The sequence below is a fragment of the Amblyraja radiata genome, chromosome 31 (genome assembly GCF_010909765.2).
Source record: "Amblyraja radiata isolate CabotCenter1 chromosome 31, sAmbRad1.1.pri, whole genome shotgun sequence".
Lineage (NCBI taxonomy): Eukaryota > Metazoa > Chordata > Chondrichthyes > Rajiformes > Rajidae > Amblyraja > Amblyraja radiata.
Window position 1 is genome coordinate 11,799,278 of NC_045986.1, and position 27,165 is coordinate 11,826,442.

The 27,165-nt window shown below is 46.2% G+C and overlaps 1 protein-coding gene across 2 annotated transcripts in view; it reads left to right on the forward strand.

Moving 5' to 3' along the window:
• Nucleotides 1-24,076, forward strand: part of slc2a5 (solute carrier family 2 member 5) — a 48,145-nt gene extending 24,069 nt beyond the window's left edge. For both annotated transcript variants that reach the window (XM_033048019.1, XM_033048020.1), the window contains exons 4-13: nt 541-701; nt 5,734-5,858; nt 8,988-9,140; nt 9,222-9,347; nt 11,105-11,292; nt 12,451-12,561; nt 12,676-12,777; nt 18,220-18,295; nt 20,631-20,758; nt 23,718-24,076. In XM_033048019.1, coding sequence (XP_032903910.1) covers nt 541-701; nt 5,734-5,858; nt 8,988-9,140; nt 9,222-9,347; nt 11,105-11,292; nt 12,451-12,561; nt 12,676-12,777; nt 18,220-18,295; nt 20,631-20,758; nt 23,718-23,948 — 1,401 coding nt within the window. In that variant the 3' untranslated portion in view covers nt 23,949-24,076. The remainder of the gene's footprint in view (nt 1-540; nt 702-5,733; nt 5,859-8,987; nt 9,141-9,221; nt 9,348-11,104; nt 11,293-12,450; nt 12,562-12,675; nt 12,778-18,219; nt 18,296-20,630; nt 20,759-23,717) is intronic.
• Nucleotides 24,077-27,165: the final 3,089 nt, after the last annotated feature.

Here is a 27,165-nt window from a genome sequence, read left to right on the forward strand (position 1 = left end):
GAGCAGCCAATTCCTTCTCCTACGTGTGGGAAGGAACTGCAGATGCTGGTTAAAACCGAAGGTAGACACAAAATGCTGGAGTATGTTTGTCCCAAAAGCGGGACAGGCAGCATCTCTGGAGAGAAGGAATGGCCGATGTTTCAGGTCGAGAATAGCAGGTCTGAAGGTGTATTGTGCTTTCTATGAGAAGGCACATCACATGAAATTAGACCTTAATATCGAATAAAGCCCTGGTGAGTGCATTCTGACGAAGAGTGTATCTCTGGCCTGGAGAAGGGTCTCGACCCGAAACGTCACCCACTCCTTCTCTCCAGAGGTGCCTGCCTCCTGTCCCGCTGAATTTCTTCTCCTCATTTAGTTGTTCATCAAAGGAGACAATGTGTCATCTTCCGATCCAGTTCCTGTGTAACCTCAAACATTACCTCAGTACATGACCATTTCAGCAGCAATAGAACCAAGGGCCACAACTCAAGGCGCGGGTGCACTGAAGTTGAATGGCCTGAATGCTTTGTTTGCCGTGACACATGTTTTGTCTTACAGCACATGCAGGCGTTTTACAACACGTCTTACTTCGAACGAAATGGGAAGTACATCGACAGTGGCTTCCTCACTCTGCTGTGGTCTCTCACCGTCTCCATGTATCCACTTGGAGGATTTTTTGGGTCCCTAATGGTTGCCCCATTAGTGAATAAGTTGGGCAGGTGAGCAACTAATAATCAGCTGATCAGTGGCGGGCACGGCAGCACAGCGGTAGAGTTGTTGCCTGACAGCGCCAGAGACCCGGGTTCGATCCTGACTACGGGAGCTCTCTGTACGGAGTTTGTACATTTTCCAAGTGACCGCGTGGGTTTTCTCTGGGTGCTCTGGTTACTTCCCACACTCCTCTACAGGAGTTTAGTAGGTTAACTGGTTTGGAGTATGTGTAAAATTGTCCCTAGCTGTGTGTAGGATAGTGTTAGTGTGCGGGGATTGCTGGTCAGTGCGGACTCGGTGGTCTGAAGGGCCTGTTTCCGCGCTGTATCTCTAAATTTAACTAAACTGAACAAAGGCGTACAGGTTTGCTGGTTAATTGTCTTTGGTGGAATTGTAGATTGTCCCTAGTGCATAAGATAGTGTTAAGTGTACCGGGTGATCACTAGTTGGCGTGTACACGGTGAGCCGAAGGGCCTGTTTCCGTGCTGTATCTCACATCTAAAGTCTAAAAGAAGGGCTGAAACCCGAAGCATCTGTAAGCGATCGTCTGGCTGAGGGCTTTAGCTGAAGCCACAAGCTGGCCTCAGTAAGCCTTAACTGTGCCCTGAATAATACAATGTTCAACTTTAACAAGTGCGTAGGATAGTGCTAGTGTACGAGATGATCGCTGGTCGCCGCGGACTCGGTGGGCCATCGGGCCTGTTTCTATGCTGTATCTGACGTGGTCAGACCCTCCTGTTTCCTACTGCTCTCCCACCCCCTTACAGGGAACCTCAGTAGTGATGCGTCTTCCCCATCCCCCTCATTTAACTAGGTTACCCCAACCACACCCCACCCATACAAGATAAAATCAGAAATGGTCAGAAAATGAGATTATGTCCCAGTGCTATTTAAGAGGGAGTTAGATGTGGCCCTTGTGGCTAAAGGGATCAGGGGGTATAGAGAGAAGACAGGTACAGGATACTGAGTTGGATGATCAGCCGTGATCATATTGAATGGCGGTGCAGGCACGAAGGGCCGAATGGCCTACTCCTGCACCTATTTTCTATGTTTCTATGTTTCTATGCTGAGTTACTCCAGCTTTTTGTGTCTATCTTCTCTAAGGTCTAAAGTACATGTGTACTCCTGGGCTACATGCACCATTTTTTAATGCACTATATATAATTGAACAGCAGTGGAAAATCAATCACTGCACTGATTTGGCATCTCAGCACGTACAGCATAAAACTGAATCGAATTGAAAAGGATAAATGGAAAGGCGATGTGGTGTCTGCTATCAATTGCTTTGCAGTTCTGTCAACCAATGTTCCAGTTTTATCACTGTTTAATACAATCAAAGCCAGGAAAATATTGGTACTGGTGTTGATTTGCTACAGCAATAATGTCCCGGCTTTGTTCATAAGGTCATAAGTGATAGGAGTAGAATTAGGTCATTCGACCCATCATGTCTACTCTGCCATTCATCATGGCTGATCTATCTCTCCTTCCTAAACACATTCTCCTGCCTTCTCCCCATAGCCGCTGGCACCTGTACTAATCAACAATCTATCTATCTCTGCCTTAAAAATATCCACTGATTCCACTTTGTTTGTACCATATACAGTGTTGGTAACTGGAATTTTTTTTGATGTGACTGCATTGTGGCTTCCATGAGAAGGCACATCACATGCAAATAGACCTTAATATAAAATAAAGCCCTGGTGAGTGTATTCTTTAACCATATAACCATATAACAATTTACAGCACGGAAACAGGCCATCTCGACCCTTCTAGTCCGTGCCGAACACGTATTCTCCCCTAGTCCCATATACCTGCGCTCAGACCATAACGCTCCATTCCTTTCCCGTCCATATAACTATCCAATTTATTTTTAAATGATAAAAACGAACCTGCCTCCACCACCTTCACTGGAAGCTCATTCCACACAGCCACCACTCTCTGAGTAAAGAAGTTCCCCCTCATGTTACCCCTAAACTTCTGTCCCTTAATTCTCAAGTCATGTCCCCTTGTTTGAATCTTCCCTACTCTCAGTGGGAAAAGCTTATCCACGTCAACTCTGTCTATCCCTCTCATCATTTTAAAGACCTCTATCAAGTCCCCCCTTAACCTTCTGCGCTCCAAAGAATTAAGCCCTAACTTGTTCAACCTTTCTCTGTAACTTAGTTGCTGAAACCCAGGCAACATGCTAGTAAATCTCCTCTGTACTCTCTCTATTTTGTTGACATCCTTCCTATAATTAGGCAACCAAAATTGTACCTCATACTCCAGAATTGGCCTCACCAATGCCTTGTACAATTTTAACATTACATCCCAACTTCTATACTCAATGCTCTGATTTATAAAGGCCAGCACACCAAAAGCTTTCTTTACCACCCTATCTACATGAGATTCCACTTTCAGGGAACTGTGCACAGTTATTCCCAGATCCCTCTGTTCACCTGCATTCTTCAATTCCCTATCATTTACCATGTACGTCCTATTTTGATTTGTCCTGCCAAGATGTAGCACCTCACACTTATCAGCATTAAACTCCATCTGCCATCTTTCAGTCCACTCTTCCAACTGGCATAAATCTCTCTGTAGACTTTGAAAATCTACTTCATTATCCACAACCCCACCTATCTTAGTATCATCTGCATACTTACTAATCCAATTTACCACACCATCATCCAGATCATTGATGTACATGACAAACAACAGTGGACCCAACACAGATCCCTGTGGCACCCCACTAGTCACTTGCCTCCAACCTGACAAACAACCATCCACCATTACTCTCTGGCATCTCCCATTCAGCCACTGTTGAATCCATCTTGCTACTCCACCATTAATACCCAACCATTGAACCTTCTTAACCAACCTTCCATGAGGAACCTTGTCAAAGGCCTTACTGAAGTCCATATATACAAATTCAATTTCCCGAGTAACCTCTTCAAAAAATTCAAGAAGATTAGTCAAACATGACCTTCCAGGCACAAATCCATGTTGACTGTTCCTAATCAGACCCTGTTTATCCAGATGCTTATATATATTATCTCTAAGTATCCTTTCCATTAATTTGCCCACCACTGAAGTCAAACTAACAGGTCTATAATTGCTAGGTTTACACTTAGACCCCTTTTTAAACAATGGAACAACATGCGCAGTACGCCAATCCTCCGGCACTATTCCCGTTTCTAATGACATTTGAAATATTTCTGTCATAGCCCCTGCTATTTCTACACTAACTTCCCTCAATGTCCTAGGGAATATCCTGTCCGGACCTGGAGACTTATCCACTTTTATATTTCTCAAAAGTGTCAGTACTTCCTCTTCTTTGAATCTCATAGTTTCCATAGCTACTCTACTTGTTTCCCTTACCTCACATAATTCAATATCCTTCTCCTTGGTGAATACCGAAGAAAAGAAATTGTTCAATATCTCCCCCATCTCTTTTGGCTCTGCAGATAGCTGTCCACTCTGACTCTCTAATGGACCAATTTTATCCCTCGTTATCCTTTTGCTATTAATATAGCTGTAGAAACCCTTTGGGTTTACTTTCACCTTACTTGCCAAAGCAACCTCATATCTTCTTTTAGCTTTTCTAATTTCTTTCTTAAGATTCTTTTTACATTCTTTATACTCCTCAAGCACCTCATTTACTCCATGCTGCCTATAATTATTGTAGATCTCCCTCTTTTTCCGAACCAAGTGTCCAATTTCCCTTGAAAACCATGGCTCTTTCCGATTTTTACTATTTCCTTTCAACCGAACAGGGACATAAAGATTCTGTACTCTTAAAATTTCACCTTTAAATGTACTCCATTTCTCTTCCACATCTTTCCCATGAAGCAAAATGTCCCAATTTACTCCTTTTAAATCCTTTCGCATCTCCTCAAAGTTAGCCTTTCTCCAATCAAAAATCTCAACCCTAGGTCCAGTTCTGACCCTCTCCATAATTATATTGAAACTAATGGCATTTACCCGAACAATTGGTGGCAAGTCCACCGTGTGAATCCATGGTTCATTCTCCATTGCACAGGAGGACGAGGTTCTTCCACACTTTGCAAGGGAAGAGTTCCACCGTTGCCCCACTTTATTCTGGAGATACGGCATTAAAAAAAATGCTCTTTGGCCCACCATGTCCACGCCGACCATCGATCACCCGCTCACGCTAGTTCTATGTTATCCTACTTTCCCAACCACTCCCTGCACATTAGGGAGCGGTTTGCAGAGGCCAATTAACCTACTAACGTCTTTGAGATGTGGAAGGAAGCTGGAGCACCCAGAGGAAATTCACGCAGTCACAGAGTGAACATGCAAACCGTTCCTTCCATATCCATGATGAGATCCTTCCTCATTAATGAGATCCTGCCTCATCCTTCTAAACTCCAGCGAGTACAGGCCCAGAATCATCAGTCGCTCTTCATACATTATCCCAATCATCCCCGGGATCATTCTCGTAAACCTTCTCTGGACCCTCTCCAGCGCCAGCGAATGCTTCCTCAGATGTGAGGCCCAAAACCGCTCACAATACTCCATATGCGGTCAAACCAGAACCTTATAAAGCCTCAGAATCACATCCTTGTTTTTATATTCGAATCCTCTCGAAACGAAAGCTAACATTGCATTTGCTTTCCTTTCTACAGACTCAAACTGAAAAGTAACCATTTGGGAATCCTGTACTCGCACTCCCAATCCCTTTTGCATCTCTAATGTTTGAATCCTCTCCCTATTCAGAAATAGTCCGCGTCTTTATTCTTTCTAGCCCAGCGACGTTGGGATGTGGGAGGAAACGGGAGCACCCGGAGGAAACCCGCACGGTCACGAGGAGAACGTGCAAACACCACACAGACAGCACCCGAAGTTGCGATCGAACCGGGGTCCCTGTCGCTGTGAGGCAGTGTCTCTACCAAATGCACCACCCTGTCACCCAAGTTGGGCAAAAGATGTCCTTTTATAAAAATAACGTGTTCTTTTGTAATATTATATTGCACTATTAATGTAAGCGACACAGCATTGCCATATTGAAATTCATTTTCTTTTCCTTCTGGCTTTCAGAAAGGGCACTTTGTTGTTGAACAATATATTTTCTATTATCCCAGCGATAATGATGGGATCAAGCAAAGGAATCAAATCGTTTGAAATTATAATTATTGCGAGAATAATTATTGGAATATGTGCTGGTATGTTTCGCACCCTCCCACCCACCCCACCTGCTCCCCATCGGCATCCCCCCCCCCCCCCCCCTCCCAGTTCTCCGACCAGTCTTATTGTCTCCGACTACATTTTATCTCTATTGAAGGCAGGAACGGGGTACTGATTGGGGATGATCAGCCATGATCACATTGAAGGGCGGTGCTGGCTCGAAAGGCCGAATGGCCTACTCCTGCACCTATTGTCTATTGTCTATATTGTCTATTTGCTTTGTTGTTATCTTCTCCCAGCTAACAATGATCTATTCTACATTTTACTTGAACCGCATTCCCTTTGGAATGTTTTCACACCTTACACTTGCTTATCTATGTATCACCCTCTCGCCTGACATCAGTCTGAAGAAGGGTCTTGACCCGAAACGTCACCCATTCCTTCTCTCTAGAGATGCTGCCTGTCCCGCTGCATTACTCCAGCATTTTGTGTCTTATCATGTGGAGATTGTTTGCCGTTAATTGCTCCTTAAGACAGTGAGATGTGTCGGCCTTGATGTCAGCTGGACTAATCTGCTGCATTGCGGCTCTGATTCTGCGATATTAGTTGTTCAGTACGTTGCAAACACACTGATTACTCACTGTGCAACCCACCCTCCAGTAAATCACTTCAACGTGTGAATGAGAGGCATAAGCTGAGAGGGGAAAGATTTAATACAAACCTGTGAGGCGGCACAGTGGCGCAGCGGTAGAGTTGCTGTTTTACAGCACCATAGAACCCATTTGATCCTGACTACCAGTGCTGGCTGTATGGAATTTGCACCTTCTCCCAGTGACCATGTGGGTTTTCTCCAGGTTCCCAGGTTTCCTCCCACAATCCAAAGGTGTACAGGTTTGTAGGTTGAATGAACTGCAGATGCTGGTTTAAACCAAAGATAGACACAAAAGAAGTCTGAAGAAGGATCTTAACCCGAAACGTCACCCATTCCTTCTCTCCAGAGATGCTGCCTGTCCCATTGAGTTACTCCAGCATTTTGTGTCTATCTCAGGTTTGTAGGTTAATTGGCTTCTGTCATTTGTCCCTAGTATGTAGGTTGGATAACAGAAAGCTGGAATTGTAGGTCGACGTGGACTAGGTGGGCCGAAGGGCCTGTTTCCATGCTGTATCTCTAAACTAAACTAAAGTTAACTGAAGGGCAATCATTGGCGATCGCTTCGCCCAACACCTCCGCTCGGTTCGCAATAACCAACCTGATCTCCCGGTGGCCCAGCACTTCAACTCCCCCTCCCATTCCGAATCCGACCTTTTTGTCCTGGGCCTCCTCAATGGCCAGAGTGAAGACCACCATAAATTGGAGGAGCAGCACCTCATATTTCGCTTGGGCAGTTTGCACCCCAGCGGTATGAACATTGACCTCTAATTTCAGGTAGTCCCGGCTTTCTCCTCCCCTTCCCAGCTCTCCCTCAGCCCACTGTCTCCGCCTCTTCCTTTCTTCTTCCCCCCCCCCCCCCCCCACCCTCACAACCATCTGAAGAAGGGTCTCGACCCGAAACGTTGCCTATTTCCTTCGCTCCATAGATGCTGCCTCACCCGCTGAGTTTCTCCAGCATTTTTGTCTACCGATCTTTAACATCATGTCCATTTGATATATTGATATAATTTAATTGCCACACAACCAAGGTCGGTGGAATTTGGGTTGCCAGCAGCGGTACAGTAATAAAGAACACAACCACAATAAAATTTTTACACAAACATCCACCACAGCATTCATCACTGCGGTGGAAGGCACAGAGCTTGGCCAGTCCTCCTCCATTTCCCCCCGTGGTCGGGACCACCACCCTCCACAGCCGTTGCTGCGGGCGTCCAGATGGTAAGGGACAAAGTCAAAGTCAAGGTGAGTCCAGGATCGGCTCTTCCCAACCAGAGACCGCGGCTTCAGGCTGGTGTAGGCCGCAGGCCGGCGGTCAAAGTTTTAAAGTACCTGCCGTGCCGCAGCCGGAAGCACCGCAGTCTGCAGGGCCGGCGGTCGAAGCTCCCCTCCAGGGGAGATGGTAAGTCCATGCCGCACCCGCGGTAGAAGACGGCCGCGGGCCGGCGGTGGAAGCTTCTTCTTCCCCCTGGGTCCTCCACGAGGGATCCCGGGCTGTAGACGCCGCACCAGCTGGAGTTCTGCAGACTGCGGCTTCAGGCTGCCGGCTGCCGGCTGCCGCGGGCCAGCGTAACGGAGCGCTCCCCTCCAGCAAGGTCTCACCCGCTCCGCGCCGAGAGTCCACGCTGCGCCCGCCGCTGAAGCTCCGGGCGCGTCTCCGGGAAAGTCCGCGCCGATCCTTGCTGTTAGGCCACGGGGAGGCGACCTGAAAAAATCGCCTCTCCATGGAAGAGGCGGCCGCAACGGTTTCCCCCACACCACCCCCCACACATAACACACAAAGAAACATTAAAAACAGACTTTTAAACATACTAAAAAAATAAAAAAACTTGAAAAAAAACGGACACTGCTTGACCTGCAGATTTTCTCCAACATTGTGTTTGCATGGGTTTATTTAAAACCTTCCTTCAGGCTGAACAAGGTGAATTTACCATGGGACCTTCGGTGGTAAATCATACCATGGTGTTGCGATGGTTCTTAGGTCAATGCAGGACACAGCCCATTAAATGGGAGTTTATGATTGCAATTGAGTTTATCTTAGATCCCACCAAATTCTACGGAAATACATGAGGAGTCAAAAGGAATTGCTTCTGCCTGCCAGGAACAAGATCCTAAAGAAGAAGACACAAAGTGCTGGAGTAACTCAGCAATTAGGCAGCATCTCTGGAGAACATGGGTGGGAGATGTTTCAGGTCAGGACCCTTCGTCAGACTGGGTGTGAAGAAGTGAGGGGAAGTGGAGAGAGGGTGAGTGTAGAACACATTGTCTCAGTTCTGGGAAATAAATAAGTCCAAGAAGCTATCTTCTTTGTGTATCGCTCAGGATTCCAGCATCTGCAGTTCATTGTGTCTCCATCTCATAATCCTGGAGTTGCAGAGTTTTTGCCTGTGATCACGAGGGGAACATCCGCTCCCTCTAACAACTGGGAAATAAGTTGGCTCTGAGCGCAATGGCATTCATGAAAGTCGGGAGCCGTGCTTGGTACAAATTGACTATTGTCCTTGCTTTATCATTCTAGGACTCTCATCCAATGTGGTCCCTATGTACCTGGGTGAGCTCTCACCCAAGAACCTTCGAGGCGCCCTTGGCGTCGCGCCCCAACTCTTCATCACAATTGGAATCCTGATCGCTCAGTTATTTGGCCTAAGAAAAGCTCTTGCGAATGAAAAAGGTACTCCCTCCAGTTGATGTGCAACCCACGACAGGCCGAGTGGACAAAGGCCCATATTTTCCCTCTTGTTTTTCATTTCAGGTTGGCCACTGCTCTTGGCACTGACAGGGATCCCCGCCGTGGTGGAGCTGATCTTCTTGCCCTTCTTTCCCGAAAGTCCCAGATACATGTTGATCCAAAAAGGTGACGAAGAGGGAGCAAAAGCAGGTAACCGCACTGAACTGCACTGAGAAGCAGGTAACTGCACTATGAGCTATAAAGTAGACAGAGTGGTCAAGAAGGCATATGCTTTGCTCACCTTCACTGGTCAGTGCATTGAGTACGAGAGTCAGGAAGTCATGTTGCAGCTTTATATTAATTTGAAGTATTGTGTAAAGTTGGGGGGCGCGGTGGGGCAGCGGAAGGGTTGCTGCCTTACTGCGCCAGAGACCCGGGTTCGATCCCGACTATAGATGCTGTCTGTATAGAGTTTGTACATTCTCCCTGTGACCACATTTGTTTTCTCCAGGTGCTTCTGTTTTCTCCCATATTCCAAAGACATGCAGGTCTGTATGTTTAATTGGCATCTATAAATTGTCCTTAGAGCAGAGGATAGAACTAGTGTACGGGTCAACGTTGGTCGGCGCGGACTAGGTGGACCATGCATCTCTGAACTAAATTAAACAGTTCTGGTTGGGAATTACAGAAAGAACGTGGAGACTTTGGAGAGGATGGTTTATCAGAAGGCTGCCTGGTTTGGAGGGTATTAGCTATCCGGAAGAGTTAGGCAAACTTGGATTGGTTTCTCTACAATGCCAGAGGCTGAGGGGAGACTGACTGAAGTTATGAGAAGCATAGATATGGTAGACAGTCAGAATCTTTCTCCCAAGGTGGAAATGTCAAAAACTAGAAGGCTTAGCTTGAAGGTAAGAAGGGCAAAGGAGGTGCGCAGGACAAATCTTTTACACAGAGAGCCTAGAACGCACTGCCAGGTGTGGTGGTGAGGCAGATACTATAGTGGTGTTTAAGAGGCTTTTGGATAGGCACATGTATACACAGGAATTGGAGGGATAAGGATCACAAGAAAATCTTTTTTCACACAGAGAGTGGTGAATCTCTGGAATTCTCTGCCACAGAAGGTAGTTGAGGCCAGTTCATTGGCTATATTTAAGAGAGAGTTAGATGTGGCCCTTGTGGCTAAAGGGATCAGGTGGTATGGAGAGAAGGCAGGTACAGGATACTGAGTTGGATGATCAGCCATGATCATATTGAATGGCGGTGAGGCTCGAAGAGCCGAATGGCCTACTCCTGCACTTATTTTCTATGTTTCTACGTTTCTACATGCAGCTGGAGGAGAGAGGTTTAACCTGGTACGATGTGTGGCACAGGCATGGTGGGCCGAATGGCCTGTCCCTTGGCTATACGGTTCTATGCTTTAAGCTGCATGTTTGAGTCGTTTTTCCTACTGTATCACGATGACCTTGGGAAAAGATTTTTGTTGTGCAATGTGTGCAGTAAGGAACTGCAGAAGGTACACAAAAATGCTGGAGAAACTCAGCGGGTGCAGCAGCATCTATAGATGCTGCTGCACCCGCTGAGTTTCTCCAGCATTTTTGTGTACCTTCGATTTTCCAGCATCTGCAGTTCCTTCTTAAACAAGGAACAGCAGATGCTGGTTTACACTGACCTGGAACCACTCAGCCAGCTCAGGCAGCATCTCTGGAGAGAAGGAACGGGTGACGTTTCGGGTCGGATCCTTTCTTCTGAAGAAGGGTTCAAAACCAAAACGTCGCCTGTCCCTTTTCTCCAGAGATGATGCCTGACCCGCTGAGTTGCTGAAGCACTTTGTGTCTGTCTACCAATGTGCAACATCTGCCTGCACTGGAATACAGGCATTTCTCTCCTGATGCAAAATCTAAAACTATAATTGAAAATAAGACAAATCCATTATTAAATGAACCGAGATCCAATATTTTGTGTTCAAGCTTTAAGGCGTCTCAGAGGATGGAATGATGTTGATGCCGAAATTGAGGAAATGCACTTGGAGGATCAGTCGGAGAAAGCGGAGGGTCGTTTGTCTGTGAGGAATCTGTGCTCATTCAAAGCGCTGCGATGGCAGCTGATCACAGTCATTGTGCTGAACATGGGACAACAGCTCTCCGGAGTCAATGCAGTAAGCACTTCTTCTTTTGTGTCCTTATGCTACATAGTGGCCCGCCGCTGCTGTACACATCGTTGCACTATTGGAGTGTTAAGTGCAAGGTCTGCAGTAGTACATGGATTATCCAGCAATGGACATTGCAGTAGGTGTTGCATTGTCCGGGTCTGTGTGCCACAGTCACAGGTTGCCGTACCAACGATGTAGCCCCATTTGTGCATGGGTTTGCAGTCGGTTGAGACATCTCCAGTTCAGCCAGTGTTCATCAGCACTTGGTGGTAAGCGCTCTGCTGCTGGTGTGCCCATCTTGGTGGAAATAGGGACAGTGGCTAGTCTGTTCTTCCACATCTGGAGGCGAGCTTCAGAGGCACTGACCAACACAAGTAGCAGATGGGAGAATGGAGCTGCATTTATACGATAATATTTCCCATTTATTCCATGTATTTGCTCTGTACTCAGGTCCAGGGAGAGGGGGGGGGGTGATTCAGGGAGAGGGAGGGTGAGCCTCTGGGAGAGGAGGGATATTACCTTGGGAATTCATCTCTGTTGACTGGGAAGGCTGCCACTCGCACAACACGCCTGTGAAATGACGCAAAGTGCTGGAGTAACTCAGCGGGTCAGACAGCATCTTTGGAGAAAAAGGATGGGTGAAGTGTCCTGTGTGTCCCACTGAGTTACTCCAGCACTTTGTGTTTATCATAGAACAGTACAGCGCTGGAACAGTGCCCACAATGCCCGTGACGAACATGATGCCAAGATGAATTAATCTCAATTGTCTGTACATGTTCTGTATTTCTCTATTCCCTGCATATCCATGTGCCTGTCTAAATGCCTCTTAAACACCACTATCGTATCTGTCTCCATCTTCACCTCTGGCAGTACGTTCCATACACCCACTTAAAAAAACTTGCCTTGCGCAACTCCTTTAAACCTTGTTCCTCTCACCTTACAGCTATTCCCTCTAATCTTTGATGCTGCGTGCTCTAGTAATAAATATGCAAAATAATTATAAATTGAATCAAAATTTCAGGAAACTCAGAGATAGGAGGCTTTTGTAATATTCAATAACAAAATAGCACTGAAAATTACAGATCCCTGTCAGGGTATTTTGTAATAGTTAATGAAATAATGCTGAGAAATCTCATTCTGCGTATTCACACTCTCTGCTTGCAGATATATTACTATGCAGACAACATATATCGCACAGCAGGAGTGTTGGAGAATGATATTCAGTACGTGACTGTTGCCACAGGGTCAGTTAATGTGTTTATGACTATCGCAGCGGTAAGTCCAAACTGGGTTCTTCCTAATGATTGCTCTTTACCAGAGGTTAATACAGTTTAACGTGCCTGTGTTGCGGTAACAGGGCTGAGCTCACACTGCCATTGTGTCCCACAGACTGCGATCATTGATAAGGCAGGACGGAGGCTGCTTCTCCTGATTGGATTTGCTGTTTGCTGCTCGTTCTGCATGATCTTAACAATGAGTCTGAACCTTCAGGTTTGTGCAAAGCCTTGTCCTCGGTAAATGGTGGTAAATTATTAAGATATACTCCATATTGCGAATAGGATCTTAAAGCACCGAAAAACGAGAGGCTATTCACCTTGAAGTTATAGTACACAACTAGCTTACATCCATTTTAACAGGGTTCACAAACATTTTTTTTCAGCAGACTAGTAATATAGCATCATAACCCAATGGACAAAGGAATTTTATAAGTATGGGTAGAAATATTCAGTGCTAGGTTCACATCGCACACTTTAAAGTCGTCAAATATTTGCTCTTGATTCTGTACTTATAATAATAATTAATGCGACAGGTCTACAACCGGTTTTCCTGCAACTGGAGAACTGGTGGCCCGGCACCTCCTTAAAATCCGTGAAATCCCCCGCCCACCCCCCCCCAGAAATTCCCCCGAAAATGTGGAGCCTAGGCTGGGTGACCTCAACCTCATCAGGACTTCCATGTCAATCGACGGGTCGAATTTGCCATCTGTGGTTGGGTCTCTAGAAGTCCAGCCTGGTCAGAGCCAGCAGATCCGTTCCCGAGGCCGATATATGTGGCTGACTTTACGGACTAGTATCTCAGCCCCTTGGTGGCCCAGGCGGACTGTCCTGGTACCATTGGACACCACCTCTCGGAAGCCGTGACCTCTGTTGGTCAGGCAAAACGGATAATCCGGCAATGCTCTGAAACCAAGGGTGCTGGATAATCGGTGGTGGACCTGTACGTCCTTTAGGGCAGCCCATAGTTCTGATCACTTGCATTTTCAGGTTGAGAAATAAATGGCTCATTGGAATTTGGAGGAGGTAGAGCCATTGAGTCATACAACAGGAAAATAGGCCCTTCGGCCCAACTCATCCATGCCAGCCGATAAACCCCATCCAAGTCAGTCCCACTTAACTGCACTTGGTCCAAATCCCTCTAAATCTTTCCTATCCATGGACCTGTCCAAATGCCTTTTAAATGTTGTTATTTTACTTGCCTCGACTACTTCCTCTGGCAGCTCGTTCCAAACACCCACCACACGATGTGAATACATTACCCCTCAGGTTCCTATTAAATCATTCCCCCTCTCACCGAGTTGAAGCAGGGACTCAACCAATTAACAACTGAATTCAATAACATGCAGACAACTCTTCAAAGTGCTGGAACAACTCAGCAGGTCAGGCAGCATCTCCGGGGGCCGTGGATAAGTAACGTTTCAGGTTGGGACCCCCCCTTCAACTGATTGTGTGGGGGGGGGGGCGGTGGGGTGAGAGAGCTGAACGAGAGGAGGGGCAGGACAAAGCCTGGCAGGTTATAGGTTGATACAAGTGAACGGTGGGGGGGGGGGGGTGATAGGAAGATGGTTGGACAAAGGCCCGAAATGAAAAGACAGAAGATGTGAGACAAAATAACTTGAAAAGTTACAAGTTGTGAAGTTAGAGGATGGAATATAGATGGAAGGGGAGGAGTAGATGTGAGTCCGTGTGGGGCATGGGGGAGGGGGGATGGAGATATGTTCGGGAAGAAGGGAGAGAGGGAGAGTTTTGTAGATACCTGAAAAGTGGAGAATTCGATGTTTATAAGGGTCTGAATGTCTGAAGAAGGGTTTCGGCCCGAAACGTCACCTATTTCCTTCGCTCCATAGATGCTGCTGCACCCGCTAAGTTTCTCCAGCATTTTTGTGTACCTTCGATGTTTATAATGTTGGGTTGTAGGCTAACTAAGTGGAATATGAGATGCTATTCTTCCAGTTTGTGTGTGGCCTCACTCTGGCAATGGAGGACATACAGGTCAGTGTGAGAATGGGCAGAGGAAGCAACCTGGAGATCCAGTAGATCTTGACGGACCAAATGCAAGTGTTCGGTAAAACTGTTGGTTGGCTGACAGCGAAACAATGCTGAGAAACCTCATTCTGGTGACAAGATTGCTGCGTTTAAGATTCCATTCTCAGGTGTGCTAGGCTGTTTGTTCATTTAAAGCAAAAAAAAATGCCATAAATATAAATTAAACACAGTTCAAGTTCAAGTGAGTTTATTGTCATGTGTCCCAGATAGGACAATGAAATTCTTGCTTCAGCACACAGAACATAGTAGGCATTGACTACAAAACAGATCAGTGTGTCCATATACCATTATATAAATATATACACACATGAATAAATAGACTGATAAAGTGCAAATAACAGATAATGGGTTATTAATGATCAGAGTTTTGGCCGAGCTAGGTTTAATAGCCTGATGGCTGTGGGGAAGTAGCTATTCCTGAACCTGGTTGTTGCAGTCTTCAGGCTCCTGTACCTTCTACCTGAAGGTAGCAGGGAGATGAGTGTGTGGCTAGGATGGTGTGGGTCTTTGATGATACTGCCAGCCTTTTTGAGGCAGCGACTGCGATAAATCCCTTCGATGGAAGGGAGGTCAGAGCCGATGATGGACTGGGCAGTGTTTACTACTTTTTGTAGTCTTTTCCTCTCCAGGGCGCTCAAGTTGCCGAACCAAGCCACGATGCAACCGGTCAGCATGCTCTCTACTGTGCACCTGTAGTAGTTAGAGAGAGTCCTCATTGACAAACTTAGTTTGGACATACAGCGTGGAAACAGGCCCTCTCCACCCGAGTCCAGGCCGGCCAACGATTCCCGTACACTAGCAGTATCCGCCACACCAGGGACAATTTTACAATTTTACCAAAGTCAATTAACCTACAAACCTGTACGTCTTTGGAATGTGGGAGGAAACCAGAGCACCCGGAGAAAACCCATGCGGTCACAGGGAGAAGGTACAAACTTCATACAGTAGTCAGGATCGAACCCTGGTGGTGTAAGGCAGCAACTCTACCGCTGCGCCACTGTGCTGCCAAGACCGTTTAGATACTCAGCAGTTCAGGCAGCATCTGTGGAAGAGTTGAAACTACATCTACCAAAAACATTCACTTTATTTCTCTTTTCAGAAAAGGCTGGCACACTTGCACATCTGATAGAGCAGCTGCCTCAAAGCGCCAGAGACCCTGGTTTGATCCGGACCTCCGTTGCTGTCTGTGTGGAGTTTGCATGTTCTCCCTGTGACTGCATGAGTTCCTCCGGATTCCTCCCACATCCTAAGGACGAGCGGCTTTGTAGGCTAATTGGCCTCCATAAAATTGTCCCTGATGAGCAAAGAGTGGATGAGAAAGTGGGATTATATAGAACTAGTGTGAACAGGTGATCGATGGTCGGCGTGGACTCCGTGGGCTGAAGTGCCTGTTTCCACACTGTAGCTCGAAACTAAGTAGCTAAACTAAACTAATTCCAGGGACACAAGAGACTGCAGATGCTGGAATGTTGAGCAGTCCTGATACAGGGCATCATCCTAAACCATTGATCATCCCTTTGCCTCCGCAGATGCTACCTGACCTGTTGAGTTCTTCCAGCAATTTGCACCCAAGTAATTCCAGCATTGCCTTTGTCAATTTCCCATTGAAAACAGACACACATGAAGCTTACCTCATTTGTTCTTAAAGGGACAAAGTCTCAGTTGTTATAGACCATGTTTGTTTGACAAAAACGTCAAGAACAAAAAATCACCTCTATTTTAGATTTTGCCTTTAATGCAGCATATTAGTTTAAAGCAGTTTGATACAGCATTTATCTTTTAAGCTGGAAAGGTTGCAGAGAGGATTTACGAGGATGTTGCCAGGACCTGGTTGGGCAGGCTAGGACCTTATTCCTTGGAGAGCAGGAGACTGAGGGGTGATCTTACAAAATCATGAGGGGAATAGATAGGGTGAATGCACATTCTTTTGCCCAGAGTAGAGGAATCAAGAACCAGGTGACATGGGTTTAAGATGAGGGGGGTAAGATTTAATAGGAACCTGAGGGGCACAGACTAGAGGGTCTGAGATAAAATGGCCTGGGAGGAGGGTTGGAATAAATCGAGACTCTAGGCACAAGAAAGGAGATGGATTGAAGGTCTACCATCATCTAATGAATAGCAGAGGATGGTGGGTGCAGGGCCATCTTAACGCATGGGCACGCTGGGCAGTTGCCCGGGCCCCACGGGCATAGGGGCCCCGTGCTAATCTATGTATTGTAGAATGTTATTGTAGAACATGAAAACGGAGAAGAACATCACAAGTGCATGACGGCATATCTGATTCGACATAAAGAAACTGCAAATGTAGGGGCCCCAGTGCACTGCTTTGCCCGGGGGCCTATAATGCTGTTAAGACGGCCTGGGTGGGTGCATGGAACGAGCTGCCAGACCAGGTAGTTGAGGTAGGCACTATCACAATGTTTGAGAAACATTTAGTCTGGTGCATGGATAGGACAGGTTTAGAGGGACCAAACACAGGCAGGTGGGACTAGTGTAGATGGTTCATGTTGCTGGGCGTGGGCAAGTTGGGCTGAAGGGCCATTTTCCATGCTGAATGACTCTATGACAGAACAGGTTTGAGGGACTGAATCAGAATCAGAATCAGATTTTATTCGCCAAGTATGTTTTGCAACATACGAGGAATTTCACTGGCCAGGTCAGGGCCTTGAAAAGCAGTTTGATGTTTTAATGTAGCAAACATATCAAGCCATTGTGGGCACATGATTTCCCAGAGGCACGAACATGATAATAGCTGGTTATTTTTAAGTTTTTAGGTTTTTAAGTTTCAAAAGTGGTTGAACAAGTGTTAAATATTTGACATTCTTCAACGCTTTAAGTATTGCAAATATTCACTTATTATGTATCGTCTGGAAGCAAATGTAGTGGGTGCAACAAGGAAGAAGAGAGAAACAGAAGATTTCCCTTCACTCTGGTGAACAATAGTTTTTAAAGCAGTGATCCAGCAGTATCAGCATTTGTGTGCTGTCTCCAATAGTCTCCTAATGCCCCTGTCCCACTTAGGAAACCTGAACGGAAACCTCTGGAGACTTTGCGCCCCACCCAAGGTTTCCGTGCGGTTCCCGGAGGTTTTTGTCAGTCTCGCTACCTGCTTCCACTACCTGCAACCTCTGGGAACCGCACGGAAACCTTAGGTGGGGCGCAAAGTCTCCAGAGGTTTCCGTTCAGGTTTCCTAAGTGGGACAGGGGCAAACAGTAACCCTATGGCCAACTCCCTGGACTTTTTCTTGCACTGTACATTATCCCCTTTATTTTGTTTCTGCACACTGTGGACGGCTTGTTTGTAATCATATATAGTCTTTCCACTGACTGGACAGCACGCGACAAAAAAGCTATTCGCTGTACCTCGGTACAAGTGACAATAATAAAATAACAAGTGAGTCCCCCGAGTCTGATAAATCTGCCTCAGACCATGGTAGATACGTGCCAGACATTAGAGTCTAGTTTTCCCCCGTGGTTAGCACCATACCCAACAACCCAGCTGCTACTCATGAAGCGATGTTCACAGCTAAAATACATTGGATGCAAGAACACAATAAGAATGCGTTAGTATTAACAATGATTTAATGGAATATATATGTTCTCTCCTTAGAGCGTGGCAAGCAACATGTCTTATCTAAGCATAACCTCTATATTCCTTTATGTTATTGGACATGCAATAGGACCCAGTAAGTACACATCCAACCAGTTATTCGCTCAGTTTGATTTATCACATATGCATTTTTAATATTGGGGAAGTTACAGATCGTGTAAATGGATCTTTCTTACCCAGTCTGGCATAGACTCCAGGCCAGGGAGAAAGTTATTTGCATTTCTTACAGTATGTTTCTCTGCACTTTTCACTTTATTTTACCCTTAGGGTAGCACAGTTAAGTTAGACAGTCAGAATCTTCTTCCCAGGGTGGAAATGTCAGACTAGAGGGCAGAGCTTGAAGGTCAGAGTGGGGGGAGGTAAGTTTCTGTACACAGAGAGTGGTGTTGTGGTGGAACGTGCTGCCAGGGATGGTGGTGAAAAAAGAAGAGTTTTGATGTTGTGCATCAGTGACTTGGAACGTATTTTGACCACTGGTGCTGGCAATGTGGAGTTTGCACGTTCTCCCTGTCTGACATGCGTAGAATTTAATTGTATCAGCTAGCAGACTTTATGGACAATTAGACACGATCCTTATAATTCCTGAACACCTTTTTATTTCATATTTTTATTAACTGCAAAAGTTATTGTAAAGTGGTGGTGTACAATGTTATAACGTGTAAAAAAAAAGGAGATAGATTGTGATAGAATCATGCAGATTATCTGACACTTTTTATCTAACATTTTAAATGTTGCACAGTAGCAGTAATAGATTTTTCAGTACCCGGTAAGTTTAAAGGGAGCAGGATTTGTATAAGCCTTCTGGACCCTTGTTCTGGCCACAAATCTCCCTCTTGCAGTCAGGGTCCCATCATGTTCCGTAATAATAATGAGCAGCCAGATGTGAACTGGCAAGATTTCCAATAAATTAAACAATGGATATTTGGAGATTATTTTTAGAACAATACGGCACGGTGGCACAGTGGTAGAGTTGCTGCCTTGCAGCGCCATCAACCCGGGTTTGATCCTAACTACGGGTGCTATCTGTACGTAGTTTGTACATTCTCCCCGTGGCTGTGTGGGTTTTCTCTAGGAGCTCTGGTTTCCTCCCACATTCCGAAGAAGTACAGGTTTGTAGGTTAATTGGCTTTGGTAAAATTGGTAATTGTCCCTAGTGTGTAGTAGGATAGTGCTGGTGTACAAGGATCGCTGGTCAGTGCAGACTCGGGCGGCTGAAGGTCTGTTACCATTGCTGTATCTCTAAAGAAAACCCTGAAAACCACAGGAACGGGCACTACTTCACCCCATAAGTTAGACAAAAACGCTGGAGAAACTCAGCGGGTGAGGCAGCATCTATGGAACGAAGGGATTCTTCAGTCTGAAGAAGGGTCTCGACCCAAAACGTCACCTATTCCTTCGCTCCATAGATGCTGCCTCACCCGCTGAGTTTCTCCAGCATTTTTGTCTAACCTTCGATTTTTCCAGCATCTGCAGTTCTTTCTCAAACACTTCACCACATAATATCTGCGCTAAACATGATGCCTACTTAAACTAATCTCCTCTGCCCGCATGTGTTCCATATCCCTCCAATCCCTGCATATCCATTTGCCTATCTAAAAACCTCTTAAAAGCCATTGTCATGTCTGCTTCCACCAACATCCCTGGCAGCTCATTCCAGGAACTATCTGTGTATCCCCCTCCCCCCCCCCCCCCCCCCCCCCCCCCCGACCTTAAAGCACTGCCCTATAGTCTCTGTCATTTCCACCCTGGGAAAAAGGTTGTGACTGTCTACCCTATGGGTAAAATGAGGTGGAAAGTGCTGTAAGAAATGTTTCTCCCTGGCCTGGAGTCTATGCCAATAGACAATAGACAATAGGTGCAGGAGTAGGCCATTCGGCCCTTCGAGCCTGCACCGCCATTCAATGTGATCATGGCTGATCATCCCCAATCAGTACCCCGTTCCTGCCTTCTCCCCATATCCGCTGACTCCGCTGTCTTTAAGAGCCCTATCTAGCTCTCTCTTGAAAGTATCCAGAGAACCGGCCTCCACCGCCCTCTGAGGCAGAGAATTCCACAGGCTCACCACTCTCTGTGTGAAAAACGTTTTCCTCATCCGTTCTAAATGGCTTACCCCTTATTCTTAAACTGTGGCCCCTGGTTCTGGACTCCCCCAACATCGGGAACATGTTTCCTGCCACTAGCGTGTCCAAACCCTTAACAATCTAATATGTTTCAATAAGATTCCCTCTCATCCTTTGAAACTCCAGAGTGTACAAGTATGCCAGACTGGGTAAGATGTGAGGCAGCAGCTCTACCAGCTGTGCCACAGCGCCACCCCTACATCTAGTGTGGATTGGTGTCATTTTGAAGGGACATTGCTGGATTCCAAACATTGTTACTAATTCCACTTTTCCTGTTTTTCTCCCGATCAGGCCCGATTCCTTACGTGATAACGACAGAAATATTCCGGCAGGCCTCCAGACCCGCTGCCTTCATGGTGGCAGGATCCGTGCACTGGCTGTCCAATTTCCTCGTTGGACTCATCTTCCCATTTCTCGAGGTGGATTTGATTTAAGCTTCATTTTTTTTTAATGGTTAAACACACTCCTACACATCCCGTACTATGATGGAATCGACCTGTCGGCACTCCAAGGAAACACACAAAATACTCGAGTAATTCAGCGGGTCAGGCAGTGTCCCTGGAGAACAAGGGTAGGTGACGTTTCACTCAAAATGTTCTTCAGGGATGTTGCCTGATCCATTGAGCTACTCCAGCATTTTGAGCCTTTCCTTGGTAAACCAGCAACTGGAGCTCCTTATTTCTACATTTTGTCTGCACTCCAATTTCATTCGAGCAGCAAATATAGAGAAAGCCAGGCTGTGGGGTCTGAGATTTTGGGAGTGGATTAATGGCCAGTGTGGATGAATCAAGGAGCAATGAATGAGCACCTGAAACCTATTAAATTAGATCAATAAATGATCTAATTGGGCCACACCTTTGCTTTTAAATTCTAACTGAGATTGTTGAGTCACTCACTGGGAAAGGGAAGTAGAGGCTGGCTTCTGTTGCAGAATGCATAGCTTCATCTTTTGAGTAAGCAAGGTTTGGATTGCATCTCCACTTCCCACTTCCTACTTCCCACTTCCACTTTAATATTTTGGATGTGACAATCCCAGCAGAAGGGCATAAGCTTTTGGCCCTTGACTGTTGGAGCCTCGTGGCAATGAGCTGCATTGGATATTGGGTGAGAGTCTTCCCACTGAGGCAGGAACCACCTCAATATTGTCCTCAGTCCAAGGCACTTGGCCCTAAGTTTTTTGGAGACACTGCGCAGAAACAGGCCCTTCGGCCCACCAAGTCTGCACCGATCAAGTCAATGGATATTTTTAAGGCAGAAATAGATAGATAGATTCTTGATTAGTGCGGGTGTCAGGGGTTATCGGGAGAAAGGAGGAGAATGGGGTTAGGATGGAGAGATAGATCAGCCATGATTGAATGGTGGAGTAGACTTGATGGGGCGAATGGCCTAATTCTGATCCTTTCACATGAATCAACGTAGTGACTCTGTTGCTGGAACAGCAGCCAGAACTCTGAACTCAGGATTTGGAGATAAGAAACATAGAAAATAGGTGCAGGAGGAGGCCATTTGGCCCTTTGAACCAGCACCGCCATTCATTGTGATCATGGCTGATCGTCCCCTATCAATAACCCGTGCCGGCCTTCTCCCCATATCCCTTAACTTCACTAGCCCCTAGAGCTCTATCTAACTCTCTCTTGAATCCATCCAGTGATTTGGCCTCCAATGCCCTCTGTGGCAGGGAATTCCATAAATTCACAACTCTCTGTGAGAAAAAGTTTTTCTCACCTCAGTCTTAAATGACCTCCCCTTTATTCTCAGGCTGTGGTCCCTGGTTCTGGACTCGCCCAACATAGGGAACATTTTTCCTGCATCTAGCTTGTCCAGTCCATTTATAATTTTATATGTTTCTATAAGATACCCCCTCATCCTTCTAAACTCCAGCGAATACAAGCCTAGTCTTTTCAATCAGTTCAAATCCTGTGGCCAATTGGGAATTTATATTTGGGTCATTAAATACAACTCTGAAAGACCATGTGTATCATTAGTGATAGTGGCCATGAGATGGTTGCAAAGACCCAGCTGCTGCACTGGTGTTCCTGAGAACATGCCCTTCGGCTCACCAAGTCCACACCGACCAGCAATCCCTGCACACTAACGCTATCCTACACACACTAGGGACAATTTACATTTATATCAAGCCAATTAACCTACAAACCTGTACGTCTGTGGAGTGTGGGAGGAAACCAAAGATCTTGGAGTAAACCCGCTTGGTCATGGGGAGAACATACAAACTCCGTACAGACAGCACCCGTAGTCGGGATCAAACCCGGGTTTTTGACGCTGTAAGGCAGAAACTCTAGCGCTGCGCCACCGTGGTGCCCTTGGTGAGAGAGATGACCACAATGATACTTGGACTCTGAGTCTTAAATTAGGGAGAAGAGATTAGACAAACTTGACTTGTGTTTCCTGGAATATAGAAAATTCAATGATTCTGAGACTGTAATGTAATTTGATTGAAGTTTTCAAACTGCTAAAGAATTGGAGCAATATTGTTCCATCTGGATGGCAAACTTAGGACTTGGAGACAAAGTCATATTTAATTCCAGGCTTTTCAAATAGATAAACCTAGAGGTGCTCTTACACTCTGAAGAAGGTAGCAAACTGAAACACTCTTCCACAAATAGCAATTGATGCTGGCCATTAATAAATCAATTGATAGATTTTTGTTAACGAAAGGGTCTGTCCCACTTTCACGACCTTTTTTACTCGTGGACAGTTTTCATGATGCTAGATAAACGCCCCGCCCTACTTGATGCCACGAGTACCTACTACTAGCACCACGACCTACCTACGACCTCCTATGACCTCGTGACGACCATGTTGCGAGTATGAGTCAAGAGCAAACTCGGCAGAGGTCGTGAATTAGGTCGTGAAAGTGGGACAGGCCCTTAAGGATGTTGAGAGATATAGTGGAAAAGGTAGGTTTTGGGGTTTGGGCATAGGTTAGTTATCGTGATGCAACACGGAAAACAGGCCCATTGGCTCAACTTGCCCATGACAGCCAAGATGTTCCATCTACACTAGTCCCACACCTGCCTGTGTTTGAACCATATCCATCCAAGCTTTTCCTATCCATATATCTGTCCGTGATCTCATTGAATGGCAGGAAGGTAGTTCATGATGATACTTGGACTCGAACCATTCACCCTCTGACTCAAGAGGTGGCCAATGTTCCAAGAAGTAAATTAAATTGAAATTAAATTGGCAACTGGAATTTCAGGGTCACTTTGCAAACTACACACAAGTGTCCAGCAAAATTAAATTCCCATTGTGTTCCCCATCGATAATGTTAGAGGTAAGTAGACACTACTAGCATCAATGATACATGCTTATGGTCCTTGTCTAATTGCTTTGTTTAACTACTGCACCTTCTTTCAGAGAGGGCTCGGTGAGTACAGCTTCATCATTTTTGGGTTCGTCTGCCTGCTGACCTTTGTTTACATCTACTTGTTTATCCCCGAAACAAAGAACAAAACCTTCCAGGAGATCAGTGAGATTATGGCCAAGAAGAACAAAGTGGAGATAAAATTGGAGACTGACCCGCTGTATTCAAGTGACGGGGAGGAAGATCAGGGACAATGGGGGGTGGGGCAGAGCACAAAACTCTGACACCTTTCGCCGCGTTCTTTGGGCTGGAAATGTATGGTGCATCGTTATCTCGAAAGGTTAATATTTGTAGGTGAGTCCTGGTCGTACGATAATGCTGATGAATTTAGAATAAATGGATGTTATTCTTATGGCTGGAAGAATTATAATTAATAATAATATACTAATAATAATAATATATTTTATTGTCAGTGCACAGAGATACAACGAGATTTGGTATGCAGCTTCCATCCGATGTAATTACTTAATTAACTAAAAATTTAGACACCCAGAGAAACGAGATTAAAAAAACCCAGTAAAAAACAATTCTTAAACTTCCTGCCTCCCCGACTCTGAAATAAAGGAACTGCAGATGCTAGAATCCTGAGTTAAAGTCAAAATGCTAGAATAACTCAGCGTATGAGGCAGCTTCTGTGGAGGAATGGACAGACAGCGTTTCATATTGGGGGGGGGGGGGGGGGAGTAAGGATGCAAAGTACTGGAGTAACTCAGCAGGCCAGGCAGCACCCCCTGGAGATCAGACTGAAGAAGAGTCCTGACCCGAAAAGTCACAAGCCTTCCTTCTACAGATGCTGCTGGACCCATTGAATCCCAACACTTTATGTTTTACTCACTTAGGAAGGAGGGGAATTACCCCCAAAGCACAGTGCTGCAGATGAGTAAAAACCGAAAATGCTGGAAATAGGGCAGCATCTGCGGGTGAAGAAATTGTTCAGGCTGATGACCTTTGATCTGAGCTGGCAAACATTAGAAGTGGAAGTTGACTTCAGGTTCCAAGGAAGCAGGGCGGAGACGAGGAGCCGAGATGGGTCGGTGACTGGAGACCGACTGATACATTGGTGGTGGTGTTGCCAGCAGAGAACAGGGTACAGATGATGTAAAACTGTGTTCTGATAAAGCAAGTAAGTAAGTAAGTTTATTGGCCAAGTATTCACATACAAGGAATTTGCCTTGGTGCTCCGCCCACAAGTAACTGGTCATCGATGTGAAAGGCTTGAATAGAGTGGATGTGGAGAGGACGTGGGAGAGTCTAGGACCAGAGGTCACATCCTCAGAACCTTCCTTTAGGAAAGAGATGAGGAGGAATTTATTTAGTCAGAGGGTGGTGAATCTGTGGAATTCATTGCCACAGAACTGCTGTGGAGGCCAAGTCATTGGATATTTTTAAGGCAGAGATAGATAGATAGATGGTACACAAAAAAGCTGGAGAAACTCAGCAGGTGCAGCAGCATCTATGGAGCGAAGGAAATAGATAGATTCTTGATTAGTGAGGATGTCAGCAGTTATGGGGAAGAAGGCAAGAGAATGGGATTCGATCAGCCATGATTGCATGGCAGAGTAGACTTGATGGTGCAAGTGACCTAATTCTGCTCCTATCACATGAACATGAATTACAATACAATACAATACAATTCAATACAATTCAATACAATACAATACAATTCAATACAATACAATTCAATTTATTGTCATTTGGACCCCTTGAGGTCCAAACGAAATGTCGTTTCTGCAGCCATACATTACAAAACAAAAAGACCCGAGACACAACACAATTTACACAAACATCCATCACATCGTTGTGATGGAAGGCAAAAAAAAACTTATCTCTCCACTGCACTCTCCCCCCCGATGTCAGAGTCAGAGTCAAAGTCAAAGCCCCCGGCTGGCGATTGTCCCGCGGCCATTAAAGCCACGCCGGGTGATGCAAGGCCGCACACTGGGTCTTGGTGTTAGAGCCCCCGGCGTGCGCTCGCAGAGTCCCGCGGCCATTCCAAGCCGCGCGGGGCGATGGTGTAAGGCCCCGCTCAGGTGCTCTTCAACCCCGCAACTCGGGCGGGAGAAGTCGCCGTTGCGGAAGCCCCGAAAAGCGGTCACCCAGCAGGAACCCGTGGGCTCCCGGTGCCGCCGTCCGCCAAACCCGCAGTTGCAGCCTCCGAAACTCCGGAGGTCGGGTGGCAGCAGCGCTCCACCACAGCTCCACCCGCTCCGGACTCGGCCAGCCCCGTGACGGTGAGTAGTCGGCAGCTCCGCAGCTGGAACCCCAGGTCGTTCCTGTTGGAGGCCGCTCCACGTTGCAGCCCCAACGACAACGGAGACCCGACAAAGAAAAGGTGGGGTCTCCCGTGCAGGGGAAAGATTTTAAAGTTACCCCCTCCCCCCCCCCCCCCCCACACACATACCCCAACAAAAAAAATAACAAAAACTACATAAAAACGAGACAAAAAAAAATAAAACACAGACGGACTGCAGAGGCCGCTGCTGACGAGAGTCGCGCTGCCCACCGATCTATGAATTAACATAGTGGCTATGATGCTGGAGCAGCAGTCAGAACTCTGAACTCAGGATTTGGAGATAAGAGTTCAAATCCTGTGGTCAATTTGGAATTTATATTTGGGTCATTAAATACAACTCTGAAAGATCAAGTGTATCATCAGTGATAGTGGCCACGAGATGGCTGCTGCACTTATGTTCCTGAGAACAAGCCCTTCAGCCCACCAAGTCCGCAACACAACCAGCGATCCCCGCACCCTAACACTATCCTACACAGCCTTGGGACAATTTATATTTATACCAAACCAATTAACCTACAAACCTGTACGTCTTTGGAGTGTGTGTGGAAATCGGAGATCTCTGAGAAAAGCCACGCAGGTCACAGGGAGAACGTGCAAACTCCGTACAGACAGCACCCATAGTCAGGATCGATCCCGGGTCTCTGGCGCTGTAAGGCAGCAACTCTACCGCTGCGCCACCCTGTGTGGCCCACATATGATTCCAGACTAAGAGCAATGAACCTGCCTCTAAACCACCCTCTGGAATGGACCAACAAGTCACCTGGTTCAAAGTGGTGCTGATACAGTAATGTATGCTAATGTATGCTGAGATGTCCATACAAGGAACTGCAGATGCTGGTTTACAAAAATAGACACAAAGTGCTGGAGTAACTCAACGGGAAACCCGGCAACCCGAAACGTCACCTATCCGTACTCTCCACAGATGCGGACTGCACCGCTGAGTTACTCCAGCACTTTGTGTCTTTTTCTGCCTCATTTCTGTTCAATGAATGAAACAAAAAAACTCCCAAAATATCCTTTATGGGTAGAAAAATGGTCCCGACCCAAAATGTCACTTGCCCATTCCTTCCCCAGATGCTGCCTGACCCGCTGAGTTCCTCCAGCACTTTGTGTTTTGCTTAAGTTTCCAGCATCTGCAGTTTCTTGTG